The sequence below is a fragment of the Saimiri boliviensis genome, chromosome 15, assembly GCF_048565385.1.
Source record: "Saimiri boliviensis isolate mSaiBol1 chromosome 15, mSaiBol1.pri, whole genome shotgun sequence".
NCBI classification, from domain to species: Eukaryota; Metazoa; Chordata; class Mammalia; order Primates; family Cebidae; genus Saimiri; species Saimiri boliviensis.
Window position 1 is genome coordinate 61,899,939 of NC_133463.1, and position 21,781 is coordinate 61,921,719.

Genomic DNA, 21,781 nt, shown 5'->3' on the forward strand with positions numbered 1-21,781 from the left:
CCTTAAACATGCCCACAGTTACAGAAGCCAACTTGTGACCATGTCACCACAAACATGAAAATAAAAAGTAAACCCTCTAGGCATGCCACAGCAGAAAGACAGGAGCAAAATCCTTGTTGACTTTGTTAGGTAGTTGAATCAAGATCTACCTACTTTCTCACTCTTCACTTTTTCTTAGATGAACAAAATAAACCTTTATTGTTCAGGCCATGGTAAGGTTTTCCATTACTTAAAGCCAAAAGCAACATTTAAGTCATTGTGTCTACCAGGCCACTTGCTATACTGTGTCTACCAGGCCACTTGCAGTTACATAATGAATGAATCAATAAGATAACTAAAATAAAATGCACTTTAAAGGTCTGTTCAAACATAGTTTTTTCATTTTATTTCACCCAAATGCAATTATATCTACCGAAAACTGAAAATAGTCAGAGAATGACAAGTGTTGCTAACTCAGCAAAATAGATAATGGAATAGAGGGTGACTATGAATAAATAGGGTAGGTATCATTTGATAGGATGACTAAAAAAGCCTGCTTGTTCTGCCATTAGAAATTGTGAGAAGCATCCAGATATGTGGCATTAATCTGAATTAGATTATTTTCCTTGAATGTTCTTCCTAATCTCTGTGGCTTTCCTCATTCTTTTCTCTTTGCCTGTAATACTTCCCACCATTTATTTCTGTGAACCACCAACCCTACCTTTAATACTGCCTCCTTTATGAAGCCTTGCCTGATCCTCTCTAGACAAACGTTCTCACTCCTGTTCTGATTCTCTCAGTGTAAGTACTGTGACTTCTTCCTCTGAAATACTTATGGTTCTCTCAATTAGGTATTTCAGAAACAAAATTGTAATAATTGTAAGGGAAATGTACCACAGAATGGACAAGGTTGGAGTTGGCCTTAAGAATGAGTGGAAATTATAATTTAAACATGAAATCCTGGTCTTTTCCATTTTCCCTGTTTGAATCACTGATGCACATTCTATCATGTTCAGAAACTGAATAATTACTGCTTCCAAGAATTTTGTAAATATTTAAAACATATGGCTTAGTAAAACCTTTTTATTATCATGAAAGCATCTTATAAAATTCATATGCAGATGGCATCTTAATTTATCAAGAATATGTAAAAAGATTAAATTGAACTACAACGGATTAAAGATGCTATGAAGGAAAATAGCCTGTTGAAGAACTATGTACATATGTTTGCAAACAAGTATAACCACAGTGCAATGTGATAACTTTTATATTAGTTACATATATAAACTACCACAAAAGAAACATTGAAATGTCTGTTAACTCCGGCTGAGAGAATCAGGATAAGCATTTCATGGGTAAATATTTGCGATGGATTTTGAAGTCCAATTGGTACCCAAAGTCAGTAGGGCATGCACAAAAACAGAAAGTAGCCTGGGCACAGGTGCTACAGCTGGAAAACAAATAGTATGTATTTGGAGAATGGAAACAAACTTCTTTTAAAGCTAGAAAATCTATGGTTAACTATTTAGATAGCTGCAGACATGCAGAAGAGTTGCCGCTGTAAAAATCAGAAGTAATACTTAGGAACAAATGCACTTAAAAACAGATGTGTCACTACTTCTAAAGCCCTTCCCAATAGAATACAGCTCAGAACCCAGCTGTTGGTTCACAAAATTGTGATATTTAAAGATATCTTGGAAAAATTCTGATATTTAAAGATACCTTGGAAATAGGTTATATTTTGGTTCCAGTTATAATTCTGAAACTTTTAGTTTTATTTCTAAGACTGAAAAATATTTATGTATGTATGTTTCCCCTTTTTAAGAATAATGGCTTTATACTCTCTTCCCACTTCTATAGTTTCTAATCTTCATAGACACACATTTCCCCTAATGGACAATTATTAATTAATTGTTAATTAAGAAAGGAAGCGTGACTTCAAATGTTTGCTAATTAAAATATATATATTTTTAAATTCTGTAGTTCACATTAATAAAAATAAAGTCAATGATCTTACTCATTCCAGACACCTGAGCACCACATATAATTTCAAATACAGGTATGTCCTACAATGGTCACTATTTTTGCATCAGTAATCTCAAACTACATAAATTTTTTATATCAAAAATAATTCCAGGTTTCCTCTTTGAAACCTATAAATATTTTAGACAAGAAGAAATGCAGGCTGTGCATGGTGGCTCGTGCCTGTAATCCCAGAACTTTGTGAGGCTGAGGCAGGAGGATCACCTGAGGTCAGGAGTTAGAGACCAGCCTGGACAATATGATGAAACCCTGTCTCTAATAAAAAGACAAAAATTAGCCAGGCATGGTGGCAGGCGCCTGTAATCCCAGTTATTTGGGAGGCTAAGGCAGGAGAATTGCTTGAACCTGGGAGACAGAGGTTGCAGTGGGATGAGATCATGCCATTGCACTCCAGCCTGGTCAACAAGAGTGAAATTCTCTCTCAATGAAAGAAAGAAAGGAGAGAGAAAGAGAGAGAGAGAGAGAGAGAGAGAGAGAGAGAGAGAGGGAGGGAGGGAGGAAGGGAAGGAAGGAAAGAAAAAAAAGACAAAATAAGGCAGAACAAAAACCATTATATAAACATTGTGTCATTCATTTCAATATTACTTTAAAAACATCAGTGGCCCTGTTAGAAAACAGAGAAAGAGAGAGAGGACATCAGATTTAAAAAAAAATGTTTGTGCATCTGAGCAGATCACACCAATTATACTTGGGTAGTATTACTCAATGCCATTATTTTGGTCCATCACACAGCAATGCGTGTTAACACAATTTGTTTGGACTATTATTTTTTCTTTAGGAAGACTTATAAAAAATCACACTGTACCCCCAGTTCTGAGTATTTGAAAATATGCATTCAATATTCATTTTGTTCATTTATATTTAATGTTACTGATGTAACAATATTAACAGGTAAAAGTAAAAGCACTGATATAAATAGATAATCTCCCACTATTATAGACAAAAATGTTTTTGTACAATGAGTTATTGTATTCTTTTGTCTACCTTTTCTTATATTGTTAAAATAGACTATTTTCACAAATTATAATTTGATTCAAATTTCCTTTAATATCCCATATAATTATCTTTGTTACTGTAACCCTTTTAACTTCTTAGTTTCTGTAATTTCCATTCATCTGACTTCTTGAGAAAATTTATAGAGGTCAGTAGGTTTTCTCAAGCTTTCTAGAAATAAAGATTCTGAATATTGCTACTTATTTTGCTACACAACATTAAGGAATCCTCTGCTCTTCCAAGAATCAATTTGATCTGATAGATTGTAAATTTATGAAACACAGAGCAAATAACACCTGTTTTACATGCACCGTAATTTACTAGCACAGAATAAAATGTATTATTTGAATAGAATTTATTTTTCATTGGTGTAGTTAGTCTGGTTCTTATATTATGGTACTAGTAAAACAAATTCATTTAATTTATATAGCTATTGATGTAACCCAGCTACCTTTGGTTCTTGGTGTTTGAACTTCTACTTGATTAGATAGTCAAAATAGCTGACTTTAATAAGATAATAGGTCTGTGAGATAGTATTTGTTATTATACAAGTCAACACAAAAGCAGAACTAAAAGCTTTTGCTACTCTTTAATGTGAAATGACCTGAAGCCTTCTAGTTATCATTTATAACTGACAATAATAATCACTGCACAGGTATATGCATTTTTCAAGTTAAAGATGGGAGTTCAAACACTGGATTTCCATCTGACAAAAGATTTATTGTATTTCTTAAATACTGGATGAGGAGAATCCTACTACTTAAAAATACCTAAGGAAATAAGCCAGAAATAAAAAATTACTTAACTTCTCTGAAACTGAGTTGTTTCAACTGTAAAATGGCAATAGCTAAAATACCCATAACTTACCAGGCTGTTGTTAGGGTAAAATAAAATTATATATGAAGAAAAGAGCTGTAAACTGCAAATTAACCATCAAATATCGGATATCATTTCAATTTGTGCAATGTAATTATTTAATATATATTCAGCACCAGTGTTTGGCCATTTTACTCTTCTAAAATACTTACTGGTATACACAAGTTGAAAGCCTTCATCTGTTCCTTCAGAATCAGAATTAAATTCTAGCCAGAGCTGATTTGAAGTACTACTAAGTGTCAGTCCACGCATAGATGCACCAGTAAAAGCACCTAGTAGATGAGTCGTTTTATCTTTTCCATCGTAAATCTGCAAAATATATTTATAATTATAATGTAAATGTGTCAATAATAATTCAGAGCACGCATTTATATCTATGAAAAAGAGAAAGTGTACTTTTTCTAAATCAAATGAGTACATTGTTTAAGAACAACTAAATATACTGGTTTCTATGAACACAAGGTTAAGGAAGATAGAATTCACATGTATAATTTTAAAATTCCAAGCTTAGTATACTTTAAATAATACTTGAATCAGGTGACATAGCTTTTGTTATTATTTTAAAAATGCTTTTTCTGGCAGACAATTTAAAATTAAAAGTATCTACCTAAATATTGGTTTCTCCAAAGTTGGTTACTTGGTTAGTTGGCTGTTTCTCTGCAACTTTCTCAAGGAGATCAAACAGTTGCTTTTCCAACATGATTAATATAAAATATATATTCATGTCTGGTGCAATTGTAACGTTTCCATGTTCTTTAACTGGTTTCTTATTTGACATTTTATAAATGTTAAGTTAAAGAAGTTCTAAATGCTTTTAGAAATTAATTTAATAAGACAAAAACATACAATAATAAAATTAATAAGCTCTCAAACATCATTCTCACTTTTCTGAAGTTATAACTGCTTATTGCACTCTAATTTGTTTTTCTTTTATCAATGCATTATAACATCTCTTCAGATCAGTAGTATAGATTCTTCTGTTTGGGAGATGTATGGTGCCTCCATCATAGCTTGCTCTACCATTCCCAGATTAATGAACTCAAGTTTTTGCCACTACAAGTAATGCTGAAATAAACACTCTTTTATGTGTAACTTCATGTTTTTTAGTACTTGTACTTCAGTGAAAAACTTCTAGAAATATGAGGTATCTGAGTTAACATGTTCATATATTTCCAGATAATTTTCTAAAAAGTGTGTAGTAATTATATCTAGGGTTTACTAAGTATGTGTATTACCATTCCTTTTCCTTTAAGGCATGCATTTTCAACATAATCATTGTGACCCTCAAGGGTGTAAATATTAGTTCATGGGAGTAATAATATTTTAGATATTACAATGATTTGTGGTTCCCCAAAGATCAGCTCTCCCTGACAGACTTTATTCCGTATTATTTTGTTTCATGGAGTTTAATGGGCTTTTTAGGTGAACAATAATAAAAAGTGGAGAATACAGCTGGCAGTTACTTGTCTCTTAGCTCAGAGTGCCTTATTTACTCATGGCCTGGTGTTACAGTAAAAATTACGTTGTTAGATTCCATATCTAGGGACCTTTCCATAGCACAAATATTCCTCCACAATTACATTGATGTCACTTCATAGAAGATTTTTAGGTGGTACACAATGGAATTTTTATTATTACTATATTAATCTGTGTAAGATATTTTTCTTGTACTAGGTTGTGAGTTTTAATATGATTATTTAGAATGTTTTAATATGATTCATGAATAAAAACTTATGAATACTTAACCTTTCTTTCAAGATACCTTTATTAGAATTTAACGTTAAGATTGTGCCAACTTTTTAAAACTTGGGAAATTTTCACTATATTTCTAATATCTGTTTTACTCAAATAAAATGATGGACCTTTTCCTCAACTCAAAGAAAGATTTTCCTCAATTCAAAGAAAAGTTCTTGAGATTTTGATTATTTAACTACTACTTGTTTTTTTTTTTTTTTAATTTTACAGCCAAGTGCCTATTATTTGCATATTCACGCTCCAAAATTATATAGCAGTTATCTTATATTTTCTCTTATGAAATTTATCTCCGTATCATTCCTCAGCCTTATATATAATCTTCTACTGGAAATTCCATAGTAAGCATTAGGTTTTCTTCAGTGATTAATCCATTTTTAGATACTAATTAAAATATTGAATTTTAATTATGTGCCATTTTCCACAAAGTCTTTTAAATTGATATTCTAATTGCATTATCTTCAGATTTATCATTATCTTTGGAATTATTTTCAAATTTCAGATTTATCTTCCAAGACTTCTATAGTCTAAATTTGATGTATATTATCTGTTTTAAGTATTTATGTTGGTCTTTCTTCCTCTGGTTTTGGAATTCCTTCGTGTGTGTTTATTTATCTCTAGCCATACATGGCTTTATATTTTCCTATTACTGATAGAGGTTTAAATACTATAAGGACAACAGGCAAAAATTGTATTGAAACAAATGTAGCATTTTCCCAGGGCCCCTAAATGTTCTCCTTTAACTACATTACTCTAAATATTTTCTACACTGAAATTCTAAGTCTCCACTGAGGAGGCTTTCTTGCATGCTCCATTTGTAATTGATGGAATTAATAGACTCGTGTGTACCCCCTAGGCTCCTACAGTTTGTTTACTTGTTCTTTACAACAGAGAGAGAAGGTAGAAATAAGGGGAATTGAGGAATTGAGAGTCTTAAGTTCAAGGCGACATGGTCATTGAATTCTTAACAACAAACATTACTTGGTTTCTCTCTTTTTAAAAAGTCTCAATGTTTTTTTTTTTTTTTTTAAAAAGTACATTCACCCTTGAGAGTATTTGGATACTAGACAGAGGTTGTATACACAAATTTTCTCATATTATCAGGGAATACCTTGAATCCCTGGAGGAATCTAATTTATCATGCACATAAGTTTCTGTTTTAGTTATCAACAAAAATTTATATGTCTTCAACAAAACCAAACCAAATGTTCAAGTTATTAGCTCTGGCATGCATAATTTTTGTTTGATTATATAACATTCAACTTTTCATTTCTTAAAAATAGTGGTCATTGGGGATAATTTAGAGGCAAGAAAACCTTACTTGTGGCAAAATATAACTTGTATGTCTGTGAATTTCAAATATTCAATATTCTCAAAAGTATCCTTCTGAAGACATTTATTTTATGATTCTATACATTACATAGTACACAAATTCTGTGTTTAGAGCTACACATTCACAATCAAACTATTTAACCACTAGATCCAGTAGATCTTATTTGTGATATTATCAAGGTATCCCCAAATAATAATTGTTTATTGGATAAAACGACTTCTCTATGTGTGAATACATTGCAAGAATTTTCAGTTTGCCAAAAACAGTCAAATAAAGGGAGAATATAAATGGAACAAGTAATTCATGTAACTGAGGAAATAAAAATTGTTTGTTGAAATTTGTTTTTAATTTCTTAAAAAGTCCTAATTTTTGAAAATCTTCATGAGTAATGAAAAGCAAAAACTAATGATAAAAGAAACCATTACTTTATGCATATAAATTATTACTATATTTAACAATGTAAAAAGTAACAAAATAAAACAACATTTAGTTATTTAGTTCCTTGACTGTGTTGGGTGCTATAACTAAAATTAAAAAAAAAAAAAAATATATATATATATATATATATATATATATATATATAGTAAGACATCATTCTTAACCTGAAGAACAACAACAACAAAAATTAACACAAAATTGTCTGTATATTAAACTACAAGCATTCTTTTTTTCTTTTCTTTTTCTTTTTTTGTCCCCATCACCCACTCTAGAGTGCAATGGTGTGATCATGGGTCACTGCAGCCTCAACCTCCACCAGCTCTGGTGACCCTCTTATCTCAGCCTCCCAAGTAGCTGGCACTACAGGCATGCCCCACCAACCCTGGCTAATTTTTGTATTTTTTTGTATAGATGAGGTTTTGCCATGCTGCTCAGGTGGTCTTGAACTCCTGGACTCAAACTATCTCCACCACCTTGGCCTCCCAAAATGCTGGGATTATAGGCATGAGCCACTGCACCAGGCAGCATACTTTTTATACTTTTTTTTTTAAGAAAGGAAATTTTTTATAAGACATATTTTAAAAAATTATTTAAAGAAAGGTCATAATAAAAGAGCTAATGCTTTCAGGAAAAAAAATTATTTAAGTTCAGTTGGGTGAATCTATTTCAGCACCAAAATCTGTTAACTACAGTTTACTTAACATTCATTGTTGATTCAAAAGGTAGAAAACAAATACTGTAGAAGTTCCACTATAATCATCAAAATAAAATGAAACTGGATCATTCAACTATGAAATTTTGGAAGCATACATAAAATTGCTAAATCAAAATGAAAGGCAATTGTTAATTAGGAAGCTTTTAAAAAGAGAAGAGTTTTATAGTAATGATCAAGTCAATGCTATTTTACTCATAAATAAAATCCTTCAAATGTAGTCAAATATAAGAAAACATAAAGATAACAAAGGGACAAAGCAGTGTAACCAAAGATAAATTACTTTTGAAGTAGTCATGAATACAATAATACAAATAAGAAAACAAAAAAAATAAAATATGCCTTTTGTTTCAAAGCAAATATCCAGTACAGAGTTATTAAATTGGGTCTGACTAGAGCAATGGGACTTTTATTTGAGATTTACTGTTCATATTTCTAGTCTAATTAAAATCAAGACCTTTAAGTGTGTTTTTGTTTATTTAAGCCTAATCTCCTTTTTCTTTTTTTAATGTATATTATTATTATTAAGTTGACTTAAAGATTAATATCATGAAAGGCATTGATGGCTTTTGTAATGTTAATGAAATTCTTTGATGAGACTCTAATTTGTTAAGAGGTTGCAATGTCTGATTATTTACACCAGAACAAACTAGAACTTAATATTGCCATGTTTTAATTACCAAGCCTTTTGTAATAAATCTGGGACTGAAATTAATTATGGTGTACAGACCCCCTAAATCCAGTAGGCTGAACCGTATGATGACAAACAACTTATCAACACTCAAAACTCTTGCTGTTGTGAATGATACAATAAATATATAAATACAAGGCATATTCTAACTCAATTATCTAATGAATTAGCAAGTAAAGCGTCACCCGAATCCAATAACAGAAAGTAAATATAAAAGTAAAATGTGAAAAGAGAAATTACACATGCACATATGTATAATCATATAAACCTTCAAATTATTCCCCCTCTTGGTTCCTAGCATTTTCATTTTTGGTCATTTGTTTTATAGGTTTATTTGGAAATTAAATACATTTTCTAAAAAGGTGAATTAGATGTCAAGTTTGCATATAAAATAAAGAATAATTTTTACAACTGTCAATCAAAAAAGGCTCTCTTATAAAACTCTCCAAATATAATATAAAATAGAGCAGAAGAACTTTTGTTTGCATTCAGTTATTTAGGTTTCTAAAATAGCTACATAATGTGTTTTCAATTATATGAGCTAGTATGTTTTAGTGAAGGACAAGGGCCAATTTTTCAGGGGCATTCACTTTTTGGTTATATAACAGAGTTGAAGTTCCAACTCTACATTAAAGTTCTGCAGCTTATTACAAATCATTTTATTTTCCTTATCCTTAATGGAAGAGGATTAAAGGTTTTATGAGGCCTAGCATAGCTATCTGTACAAATTGGCATTTTGAGAGTGCTTTTGAGGGGAGATTCCAATGAACAGCAAGCAGAATTGGCAGCTATGTGTACTGGACATGTAAGATTACTGGTGTGCTGGGAAAAGTTTAACAACCAGCTCTCAAACAAACAAAATTGGTAAATATGTATACCTGCACATAAGTTTTTAAAATAACATTTATTGTAATAAAGAAATATTGACAAACTTTTTCTAAGAAGGGTTAGATAATAAAATTTTTGGCTTTAGGAAGCATACCATCTCTGTCACAACTGCTCAATCCTGACATTGTGGCACAAAAGCAGCCATAGACAATATGTAAATAAATGGCCATGACTTTCTCCCAATAAAACTTTATTTACAAAAATAGGTGTTAAGCCCAATTTGGCTCACACACTGTTGTTTTCCAATCCCTGATTTTAGGGAGGGGGCGAGCAATGTATAAATAGTAATAAAATATACAAAAATCATGATTATACATTTCACATAGCTAACTGATTTTTACAAAATGCTTTTATTGTTTTTGCCAAACTTTTGTGTATGCAATTTATTACTGCAACTGACAAACAAGAGTATTTTCTAAATAAATATTGCTTGATTGTTTTTAATATTAACAAATAAAAGGAAAGTGAAAAATCAAAAGCAGGATTATGTCAGAACTTCATTAGTTTATAAATGGCAGGAGCAACTAATTAGATTAATTGAATAACAGTTTTCAAATACTGGAAAAAATGTATCTTCAATATTTCGTGCTACTGACAATGTAATGGCCACAGACACAACCTGCTTCCACTTAAGTCTACATAATAAACAAACAAATTAAGCCATGTTTTGTAGCATTTGCCAATTTCTACAGTGTAAATACTCCCACTGGCTGACATCAAGCTATCATTGAATGTGAACGTGTGTGATGTCATTGAATGTGGGGTTTGGAAGAGATCAGAAAGGGCACTGTGTGGTGTGTTATTTCTACCATAGAGATACATTATACACAAATAACCTCAAAAGCACAGATAATAGTAAAAGTAGTAAAATAATTAGAAAATTAAAAAATTGTATTTATTGATCTTGTTTTTAATTTAATTTAATTGTAATTTAATTACAATCTAATTGTAATATAACTTAATTTTTGGTTCTGGCTATGTTCAAAAATCGACTCTCAAAATTACTGAAAATTCAACAATAGGCTCTCACAAGTGCTACTCCCAAAGATTCACACATAGATAGGAAAGAAACTTGAATATAATAAACTTTAGGAAAGAAACTTGAATATAATAAACTTTAGAAAGCAACAAGTTAATAACCTTATCACATCTCTACCAAAATGTTATTAATTACGTCTTTTGAGTATCTAATTTTTCATAAATGTGACATCATTCTTACTAACCTTTTCTCTCCCAGTCTCAAAAGCAATTTTGAGTTACTTTATTGGCTTTTCTCCATAATCATCCATAGTCTGCATTTTTCATAAGAAAGAAGCCTTTAGACTACACAATGCTAACCATGGTAAAAAGATTGCCTTGAATTTTGGAATAGAATAAATTCTTTTCAAACAATAAATAAATGTTCTGCTATATTCTTTTATCCTGAACATTGTCCTTAGTTTTTATTTGAAAATAACAACAAACACAGCAACAATGTTTTTATTGAAAATAACAACAAACACAGCAACAATGAAAACAGAAAATAGTATTTCTGATTGGTATTCAGTTTTCATCTTATCAGGCTAACAATGGGAGCTATTTGATGTTGATTACATAGAGCCTACATAATAATAAACCCTTCCTATAAATGTTAATTGAAAGAATTAACTAGATTACACGTTTACAAGTGAGGGTGAGGAAAGAAGTTCAGTATTTCTGCCATATCCTATGCCCCTGGAAAAGAATAAAATAATCAGATCCCAAACAAACTAGACAAACATTCCCTGGATGAGTTAACTAGAGAACAATATAGTTAGGTTCTGATTTAGGTTTCGAAGACAGAACCCTTTTTGGGTGGAGGAATGATAGAATACCAAGAATTAGACAATAGAGGGAACATGTAACTGGCTTTCTCTCTGGAGCCCAGAAAGGTGGCAAACATGCTTGCAGGAAAGAGGTAGGAAACAAAAACAAAAACAAAAACAAAAAACAGATATGTGGCATTGGTGAGGTAACTGAGCCTGAGCCAGCCACATGGGATTCTGTTGTAACTCAGTGTCATGTACAGAGCAATTGACAAGTGCTACTTATAAGCAGAGCAGAATACACTACGGGGAGCTGGTAGATACTAAGATGTTTTGCAGTTGGGATAACTAGGACCCAACAGTGGATGCCCAATGATATTGCTGACTTCAGACCAAGTAGCAAATGAGAGAGCTCAGCAGCTGCTGCAACATACAGATAATGCCCTAGGACAAAATGCACTTTTCATTTTTGACAACTTGAAGTCTTGATGCCAAAATATTTGCAGATATTGAATTGGCAAATACAGAATTGACTGAGTTTATCCTGAATTGACCTAGACTGATTTTCCCACTGCCCAGCAAAAACGCTGTTGAAAATAAAAATTAGGTCATTTACACAAAAATCTTTAGCAACATTGCTTGCAAATTTTGATCCAGACTCTGAAATGTATTCCTATTATATGAATATTCATTAAATATTTCCAGGGACAGGCACTGTGCTGAATGCTTTATAAATATCATTTAGTTTAAAAACATTATTTAGTCATTACAGCAATCCCGAATGTAAGTTTTTATTATTATCAGAATGTTTCAGGTGAGGAAGGTGAGATTTAGAAATAATGAGTAAGTTTTTCAACAATGTGGGACTATTAAGTGACAGATTTGGGATTTGAACCCAGGTTTACCTGACCCTAAAGTGACAAAATATGTGGGTGGAAAAATAATCCAGAGCATAATATATTTTCAAAGGTTAGAATACATTTGTGCAATGTTGATTGAGTGGACATGTTTATCTAATAATATATCACCAGATATAACCCTGAATTTTATAATCTATATTTGGACAAAATGGCATGGCACTGTGGGAAATATTTAGAAGTACCTATGTTGTATAAAAATATATTAACTTTTCTTATATTAGAAACAAAACCAGATGAACTTAATCAGATAGGAAATAAGTTTCTCTCACTTTACACAGAAAGTTGCTGAAATTATATAGTAAATTTGACCTTTCTAGAAGAAAGAAAAAATTATTGAGCATTTGCTATACGACAGCCATCATTCCTAGATGCTGGAGTTAGAGTGGAGCAACATGGTTCCTGCAATCTTATAGCATGCATATTACTGGAGAAGACAAAAGTAAAGGATGGAAATATGAATACATAATATTTCAGGTTGTAGATTAGTGCTATGAAGAAGAATAAATCAGATTAGTAATATGAAAAGAGATGGTGAAGGTGAATTTACTAGTTTATAGAAGTGTCCATTGAAGACTCTGATCATATGACATTTGACCTGAAGGGAATGAGGGACATAGCCATGTGGTTATCCTGAGGAAGAACATTCAAGCAGAAGAAATAGCCTGAGCAAAGGGCTTGGTGTTAGAGTGTGTGATGTGGTTTGAATGTTTGTGCCTTCCAAATCTCATGTTAAAATGTGATTCCAATGTTGGAAGTGGGGCCTGGTGGAAGGTGGTGGTGTCACAGGGACAGAACCCTTGTGAATGGTTTAGCTCCATCCCATTGGTAATAAGTGAGTTCTCACTCAGTTATTTCACATGAGATCTGGTGGTATAAAAGTCTGGAATTCCTTGTCCCTTTACTCTCTTGCTCCCTTTCTCACTGTGTAATACACTGCCTTCCCCCTTCACCTTCTGCCACTATTGTGAGCTTCCTGAGACTCTCACCAGAAGCCAGCTGATGCTGATGCTATGTTTGTAGAGCCTGCATAACCATGATCCAATTAAACCTCTTTTCCTTACAAATTATACAGCTTTAGGTATTTCTTTATAGCAATGTAAAAAAAAAAAGCTTAATATAGTATGCCTGGTATATTAGATAAACTGGAAAGAGGACATTATGCCTTGAGTGGAGTGAGCTGGAGGAAGAGGGCCAGGAGAAAAGATCGGACACATTAAAATTACACCAAATCATAGGGTCTTCTAAGTCATGGTAAGGGCTTTAGATTTTACTTATAATGAGATGAGAAACATAAAAATGTTTTGAGCCAAGACATAACATAAAAAGGGGCCACTTTTTTGTTGATTTGGAAACAGTCATGGAGTATGCTATGGTCTCAATATTTGCATCCCCCCAAATTCATACGTTAAAATACTAACCCTCAAGGTGATAGTATTAGAAGGTGGGGCCTTCGGGAGGCAAACTGGTCATGAGGGCAGATCTCATAAATGGAGTAAGTGCCCTTGTAAAAGAGACCCCTAAGAGCTTATTCATCCCTTTCACCATGGAGTCAATGATATGAAAATGACTCTTTGAGGAAGATGACCCTCATCAGACACAATCTACTAGTGCCTTATTCTTGAACTTACCAGCCTTTAGAACTTCAAAAAATATATTTATGTCATTTATAAGCCACCTAATCTATGTTATTCTGTTATAACAGCTCACATAATCTAAGATGGTAGAAATAAGGTGATTAGTTAGAAACAATGTCAGTTATCCAAGTGAGAGATGAAAATTTAGACAGAGGTAATTTACAAAGGTGGGACATTACTGGTTCTGGAACTTTGAGGAAAAGGACAACAGAATTTGCTGATGGACAATATACAAAGTGTGAAAGAAAAAAGGAAGCAAGAATGAACTCTTCTTCATCCTTGAGTAACTAGTTTCTATCTACTGAAATACAGAAACATGAGGAGAGAGGAGATGTGTGTTTTGGACTGGTAAACTTTGAAATTCCAATTAGTCATTCGAGTGGGAGAGATCATTTAGACAGAAACTGGATTTTATCACAGGTTGGAGCAGATTTTGTATTGGTTGTGCTGTTCTGTTAATGTACTTTAAGGCACATATGTTTCAAAGTTTCTTTTTAATGTGAACATTAAAGGTTTTTTTTTTAATAAACAAAATACAGTTCATATATCTTTTTATATTCCTTAAAGCTTCAATGTCAAGTGAAATCCAAATCTACCTGTGGAGTTGCCTTAAAATTTTCCAAAAATAAGTAAGTAGCAACCAAGAAAATTGTCACTTACCACACTTACTATTCCCATATGTAAACATTAATAGTTCAAGGTATAAAGAGTATGAGTTTCCTACACAATAATGGATAGAAGGTTACATATTTGTTCTATCACCATTGTAAAAACACATAATTAGCCAAGGTTGTTCCTAGTTAACAGGTTAAAATACCAATTAAGTAAGCAATTTGAAAAGAAAATAAGAGAGAGATTCCTAAATGATCATTCTGTACCATTTTTGTTCAATTCAGAATGGATGCAGCAAAATTTCTTTTTCATTTTAAGTTAGAATCGCCATTGGAAGTTTTATTTTATTTCGATTATTATTATTATTATTATTATTATTATTATTGCTTTTGCATGGCTAGAAAATATTCTGTTTGCCTAAATATGATTTTTTCAGATGGTATCAAAATTATTTATCATCTTTTGACAAATGACACAAACACACAAAAAAGTTTTACAAAAAAAAATTCAATCTGGTATAAAGTTAATGACTCAAAATTATCTAGCAATATTGAGGTCAATTTTTATTATTAGAGTAGCAGTCTGTTACCCTTAAAACACTACAATAAAATATTTTGAGGTATGAACTTTCTTCATTTTAACACTGGAGCCAAATAAGGATATAATCATAATTCCTACATTGATCGTCATCAGATAACCTAGAGTGCTTTACAAAAATACAAATTCCCACATGTAGACAAACTGAATTACAAAACCCAAAAGAGGTGCCAGAAATCAAAACTTAACCAAAACAAAACAAAACTAAACTAGAAGAGTCATATGATAGTTGACTCTTGGGACTCACTGGTGCAACTCTACTGGTGTGGCTTTAAATAACTAAAGGTCTTTATAGAAAGAAAGGAGAAGGAGAGAGGGAAAAAACGGCAGGTGAGTGAGCACGTGAGTGCCATCCTGGACAGTGAACTCCCTGAGACGAAAGTTGTACATGAATGTTTGCATGGAAATAGATGATGATACACACACATATTATTGTTGTCACTGTTATTTTTGTTTTGGTCAGAATCCAACATAATTATGTCACATAGTAAATGAAACCAGAAAAAAATCTCTCCTCCTAAACTTGATTCTCATATAAGGATTACAATACAGTGTCATTCCAAGAAATGTGATCAATGCTATGGCATAAAAGAAAAGGTACCAATTTAAAATTCTCTCATTCAAGGGGCAGAGGGTTCTATAATGGGCTATTTGTTTTGATTTCTTATTATATTGTAGTCTAAATAGAGGAATTTGACTCCGCTAGGTTTAATATTAGAAAGTACTAGAGAGGTGGATTAACTTTCAAGGATTAGTTTTCAGTTAGGCAAATAACTTTTCACCCTAAGATGATTTTGGGCTCCGTAATTTTTGAGAATTAATCATATGTCTTTTTAAGGGTTCACCTTTCTGCTTGCATATAACTAAATGTGTCCATGTCAAAGGGTATCTTTTAACTAATATTTGCCCATGGGATTAAAGGGAAGAATGAGGTAGCATTAAGCATCTTACCTCTTATTCTGGGAGAGAGACCATAAAGAAGAAAAATTTGGAATCTAAAACTTCACCCTAAGTTGTCTTTATAGAGTGGCTTGACAAAAATTAAAGAATCCTTAAAAATTGTTGGGGACATAAATTTTTAACTTTTTACACGTATAAGAGAAATCTATATTTGAAGAAATCCATTAAAGGGCCTTAAATTGAGTATTTGTGTGTGTGTGTGTGTGCCTTCTTTCATTGCTCCCTATTAAATACCCTCCTGTTGTCACTTATGACTGAAGCTCCACCCTTCTCAAGGTAACACATATAAGAAATATATGTGGCTTTACTCCAAATAAGTAAGACCTTGAGTAGACAGTTTTATTTTATTATTAAAAATAATTATCTGGTATCCCAAATAAATTTTCCAAATAATGTCAGTATAGAAAACAAACGGATGAATTTTAAGCATCACAGATAAATATTTTAGAAAGAGTAATAATAGGCAGGAGTGATAGATGTGAAGAAACATTTCCTGAACTTTAGCTTACCAATACACGTTTATTATTGTTGGCTGTGCAATATAGAGTAGTAGCTAGACTAGCTCACAGATCTTATCTATGCCTTGATACATCCCCGTCCCCATAGTTAGTTTGAAAAAAAAAAAAAAAAAAAGCACAGTCTAAAAGTTCTATGTACAAGCATCCTATTAATCTCAATGTTGACTCCCATTGAACAAACATAACTTATTTCAACAGAAACACCCAAACAATGAATTAGAGGTAGAAGAGTTTTACAAAGTGAATTGTGTTGCCAGTTGGGGGAAAATGCAGAAAATAAGAGTGCATATGATGGTCCTAAATTAATATTGAAATTGTATACAGCTAGATACACTGTGGGAAAATTTCCCCAAAGCCTATACAAATCTTTAAAGCATATTATGTTATTCTGTTAGACGGCCATCAATTATCATTAAATAATATTATTCCTTAAAAAAGAAACTAACTCATAACGTTAAAATCATTGCTTAAAAAAGAATTCTCTGCCAGGTGCGGTGGCTCATACCTGTAATCCCAGCACTTTGGGAGGCCGAGGCGGGTGGATCACCTGAGGTTGGGAGTTCAAGACCAGCCTGACCAACATGGAGGAACCCGTCTCTACTAAAAATACAAAAAATTAGCCAGGCGTGGAGGCACATGGCTGTATTCCCAGGTACTCGTGAGACTGAGGCAGGAAAATTGCTGGAACCTGGGAGGTGAAGGTTGCAGTGAGCTGAGATTGCACCATTGCACTCCAGCCTGGACAACAAGAGCAAAACTCCGTCTCAAAAAAAAAAAAAAAAAAAAAAGAATTATCCTGCTGTAGCCAATTTGGAATACCATAATTGTTTTTTCAAGATTTGTGAAAACATAAGTATAATAAATTTTTCACCTGGCTTAGGGAAACCTTAACAAATAGGAAAAAAACTATATAATTATTGAAAAAAATATGTAAATGTGATTTTTGGAAGTGTTTAATTTTACTCTAATAATCCATATACATTTACCAAAATATTTATATTGAAAATATAATCAGCAACTATAAAAATATTTATTTGCCAAAATGTAATCTTTTTAGAAAAGTAAGCATTTGATTATTTCAAATTGCTTAAATAAATAATGTTTACACCAATAGTCATTATCAACAAAGTATTTTTTTTTTTTTTTTTTTTTTGGGACGGAGTTTCGCTCTTGTTACCCAGGCTGGAGTGCAATGGCACGATCTCGGCTCACCGCAACCTCCGCCTCCTGGGCTCAGGCAATTCTCCTGCCTCAGCCTCCTAAGTATCCGGGATTACAGGCACACGCCACCATGCCCAGCTAGTTTTATTGTATTTGTAGTAGAGACGGGGTTTCACCATGTTGACCAGGATGATCTCGATCTTTCGACCTCGTGATCCACCCGCCTCGGCCTCCCAAAGTGCTGGGATTACAGGCTTGAGCCACCGCGCCCGGCTTTTTTTTCTTAATTGATAAACATTAAGTTGTTAGGCTTATATATTCATAAAATGTATCTGTGGTCATAAATACCAAAGATTCTTCATATATTAACGAAAATAAATGTTACTTTATAGACAATAGAATACAAATAGAAACAAAACATTATGTTTCTTAAAGAAATGACTATCACATTGCACGGTGGTCATTTGATGATGTTTTATACATAATATTTATTAGACAAGATATTGGACATCAAAGCTTTCCTATTTTTGTATTACTGAAATATTAAAATTTATGTATCATAAAATAAAAATTTACCTTTTATTATAAATAAACACTGGAAACAAAACAGATTATTTCAATGGAAATAATAGGAAAATAATAATTAATGTATAATTTGAATGTGTGAATGGCAGAATCAACTTATGCTTAATAATATATATATAATCACACATATTTAGGTGTATATATTTGTTTATTGATGTGTACTTCATGACTAAAAATGATTAAAATACAAGTATGTCTCAGTTCACCTACCTTAAGAACATCTCCTTGTGCTAAATGAAATGTTCTGGCTGAAATATTGATTCCCTTTCCTGCTTGAACCTGTATACTATAAATGCATTCATGGTTGTTTTCATAGTTGAGTGGATAATTTGGAGACAGCAAAATTCCTTCATTATTTGTTGCAGATGCACCACATTCAGCTGCAGGTAAAACAGAATATTGAAATACAGTTTAATAGATAGCAGTATCATTTTCAAGCAATGTCATGTATGGAAGTGTAATATATTTTATTTTATCTAATGCCTAGCAGAAAAATAACATACAGAATGCCTTTATGTTGTAAATGATTGATTTCCTCCTCAAATAACATATGAGAGGAAGAGACTATAGCCCATGGAGAGGACACTTGTGTACAATGAAAATACACAATAGTTTCAGTAATTTTCCCCCTGGATTAAAGGATAGCACAGGAAAGGATGAGAATAAGAGTTTAAGAATGTATTTTGCATTTGTAGATTTCTGATAAATTTAATACACTTAAATTTATAATTTAACCCTTTTAAATAAAAGGGAAATATATTAATTTTGGTTTTAAATGATTCTAATTTGATATTTTAAAACATTTTTACCTTTTTAATTAATTTGACCCTTCTTTTTTCTTTTAATACTCAGCATTGCACTCACACAAAAATTTCAATAATAAAAAGGGAATCAAATGTTACATTATCTTTGAAAACTGATATAACAGTTAAACTCCCTGGTAATAATAGCTAACCAATAATTGTAACAAATTTGGCATCTTTGGAAATTATATCACCTTTCTCAATTTCAAAAATTAGACTAGATTAAGATATTCTCATAACAGATAAAACAGTACTGCTAACCCTTCAGGACAAATTTTGCAAAATTAGAGCAACTATCTAAACACTTAGGAAAAAGTGAGACTTTCTCAACAATCTTAGTTTGATTTTGATTTATTTCAATATAAAAGGCTGTGGCAATATTGCAAAAGCCTTAACAATTCTTAAATATATTTCAGAGACTCAGCAAACTCAGCTGTCTATCTTATCTAATAATTTACTTCATTTTCCAAACCATAGGGCAAAAATATTTACATTTTCAAATATTTAACTGAAAATGGAAAAAAAAAGCAAGTTTTTATTTTCTAGAAATAAGAGTTTAAAAATAACAATTTATGGGAATAGTCAGAGAAAGTAGACAACAAGATAAATAATAAATTGCTTTATCTTTTAAATGCTTAAACATTAACAAAAACAAAGCAATAGAAACATAAGTCTAATGAAATAAAAATGATCAAGAAGAAGCAGTCAGTATAATATAAACATTGTGTGAAATAATAATATGGTGTGATACTAACAGCCAGTGCTACACAATAAAGGGTTCCTCCAAATTCCTTTTAAAGACTAAAAAAAAAATCAAACTTCCAAAATTGATTTAAATTATTTCGATTTTAATGTTACTTAAACACGTTCAACAAATAGACATGTCCTTATGCTTTTAGTGGCATACAGTTATAATTCCAAACCAGTTTACAAATACAGGAACAAAATGGCAAAAACAACAAAGTAAAAAGTAGCAACATATATTTAATGTGGCATAAGATTTTGTTTTCCTAAAATTAAATTGCCTTTGGCAATGTTGATCAGGTAGCAGCTGGTCCAGTGTAGGCTTCTGGAGTTTGCTGCACCTTTAATTATTCTATGTTGTGTAACAACTTGATTCTCCCTCATATTATGCCTTTGTGAACTGCTGAGAAAATTTCATCTATATCATGCAACAGAATGCCAGGAGTCCATCATTTAATAGAAATAATTTACATTAAATCTCCCTTATTTCTTTCTATTAGCTTGTTAAAATATAGGTATGTTTATGGGGGCATGAAGATAAATGTATTCCAGATAATACAGGTGATCTAGAATTAACATATATTTTTGTCAATTAGATTATTTAGAAGGAAATGTAAATTATTTTACAAAATCATGAGACTTTGAAAATATAAATGGTTTTTAGCTCTTCTCTGTAATAACTTGACAGAATCTTTTTCAATTGCAAATTTGATCTTGTGGTTTCTGCTTAAAATAAGTCAAGTGAAAGTCAAGAGAATGTCATACAAGGCCATTTAAAATGTGATCTCAGCGTGCCTTTCCAGCTATCACCCATGGACCTTACAATTAACTATCCTGAGCTAGTACAGGCCCTTGGTCTAGTCTCACACTTTGAGCCTTTGAACATACTATTTTCTCTGCATATGAACATGACCTCTGGTCCCAAGAGATATGAATAAAGAAAATTAAAGACCATAAGGAAAATTACTTGATATGAATTAAATTGCTATGGTTATTTTTAGCATTAGGTGGCTGTGACAGTATATGAAATTTTTAAAAAGCAACATCACACTATAATATCAGGGATAATTCTCACAAATAATAGTCATGGTTGCATGCTTATGAATGCCCAGCAAAAATATCATAACTTCAAGATTTTAATTACATATAACATGACTAGCATAGCAAGTTTTCATAGAGCTTATTTAAACTGAGAAGATAAGTATTGGCAAACTAAGAAGATAAGTATTGGCAAACTGTGACTGAATATTCTTAAAATATGTTAAAATTGAGAAAATGAATTAGGAGCAGAACAGCTAACTACAAGAAGAAGTATAGTTAGTTGATACAAAGGAAGACAAGGTTATAGGTGAAAATGTCAACTGCATGAGAAAGAGGAGTTTGAATAAAGGCGGTCCTAAAGATCCAACTGGTAAAGGCTAGTTGAAAAAGTTATCTCCCAGCCAAAGTGACATTTGTATACCACTATCACTGAACAGTATACCACTATCACTGAACAGTCACAAATCTGTGACTCAGAAGATTATGTCAGTGTTAAGGTTTTCAGTCAGGTGCTATAAAAAATAATGTAATTCAATGGGTATCCCTGTATATGTAAAATAAATGTGTGTGAAAAATTTGTCACAATAAGAAACTATAAGATCATTGTAATATAAACAATTTATTTGTTTGGTTGGGAATGTACTGTAAGACATTTGAAGTGCCTAGAGGCAAATGATAGAATGCTCTTATTTGGAAAAAATAAATTGATTGATTCCA

At 31.9% G+C, this 21,781-nt stretch overlaps 1 protein-coding gene across 8 annotated transcripts in view; it reads right to left on the reverse strand.

Annotated features, from left to right (window-relative positions):
- Positions 1-21,781, reverse strand: part of CSMD3 (CUB and Sushi multiple domains 3) — a 1,243,168-nt gene that overhangs the window by 354,475 nt on the left and 866,912 nt on the right. For all 8 annotated transcript variants that reach the window (XM_039464529.2, XM_074387065.1, XM_074387064.1 and 5 more), the window contains 2 exons: positions 18,687-18,856; positions 4,044-4,200 (listed from right to left, as the gene is read on the reverse strand). In XM_039464529.2, the coding sequence (XP_039320463.1) occupies positions 4,044-4,200; positions 18,687-18,856 (327 nt within the window). The remainder of the gene's footprint in view (positions 1-4,043; positions 4,201-18,686; positions 18,857-21,781) is intronic.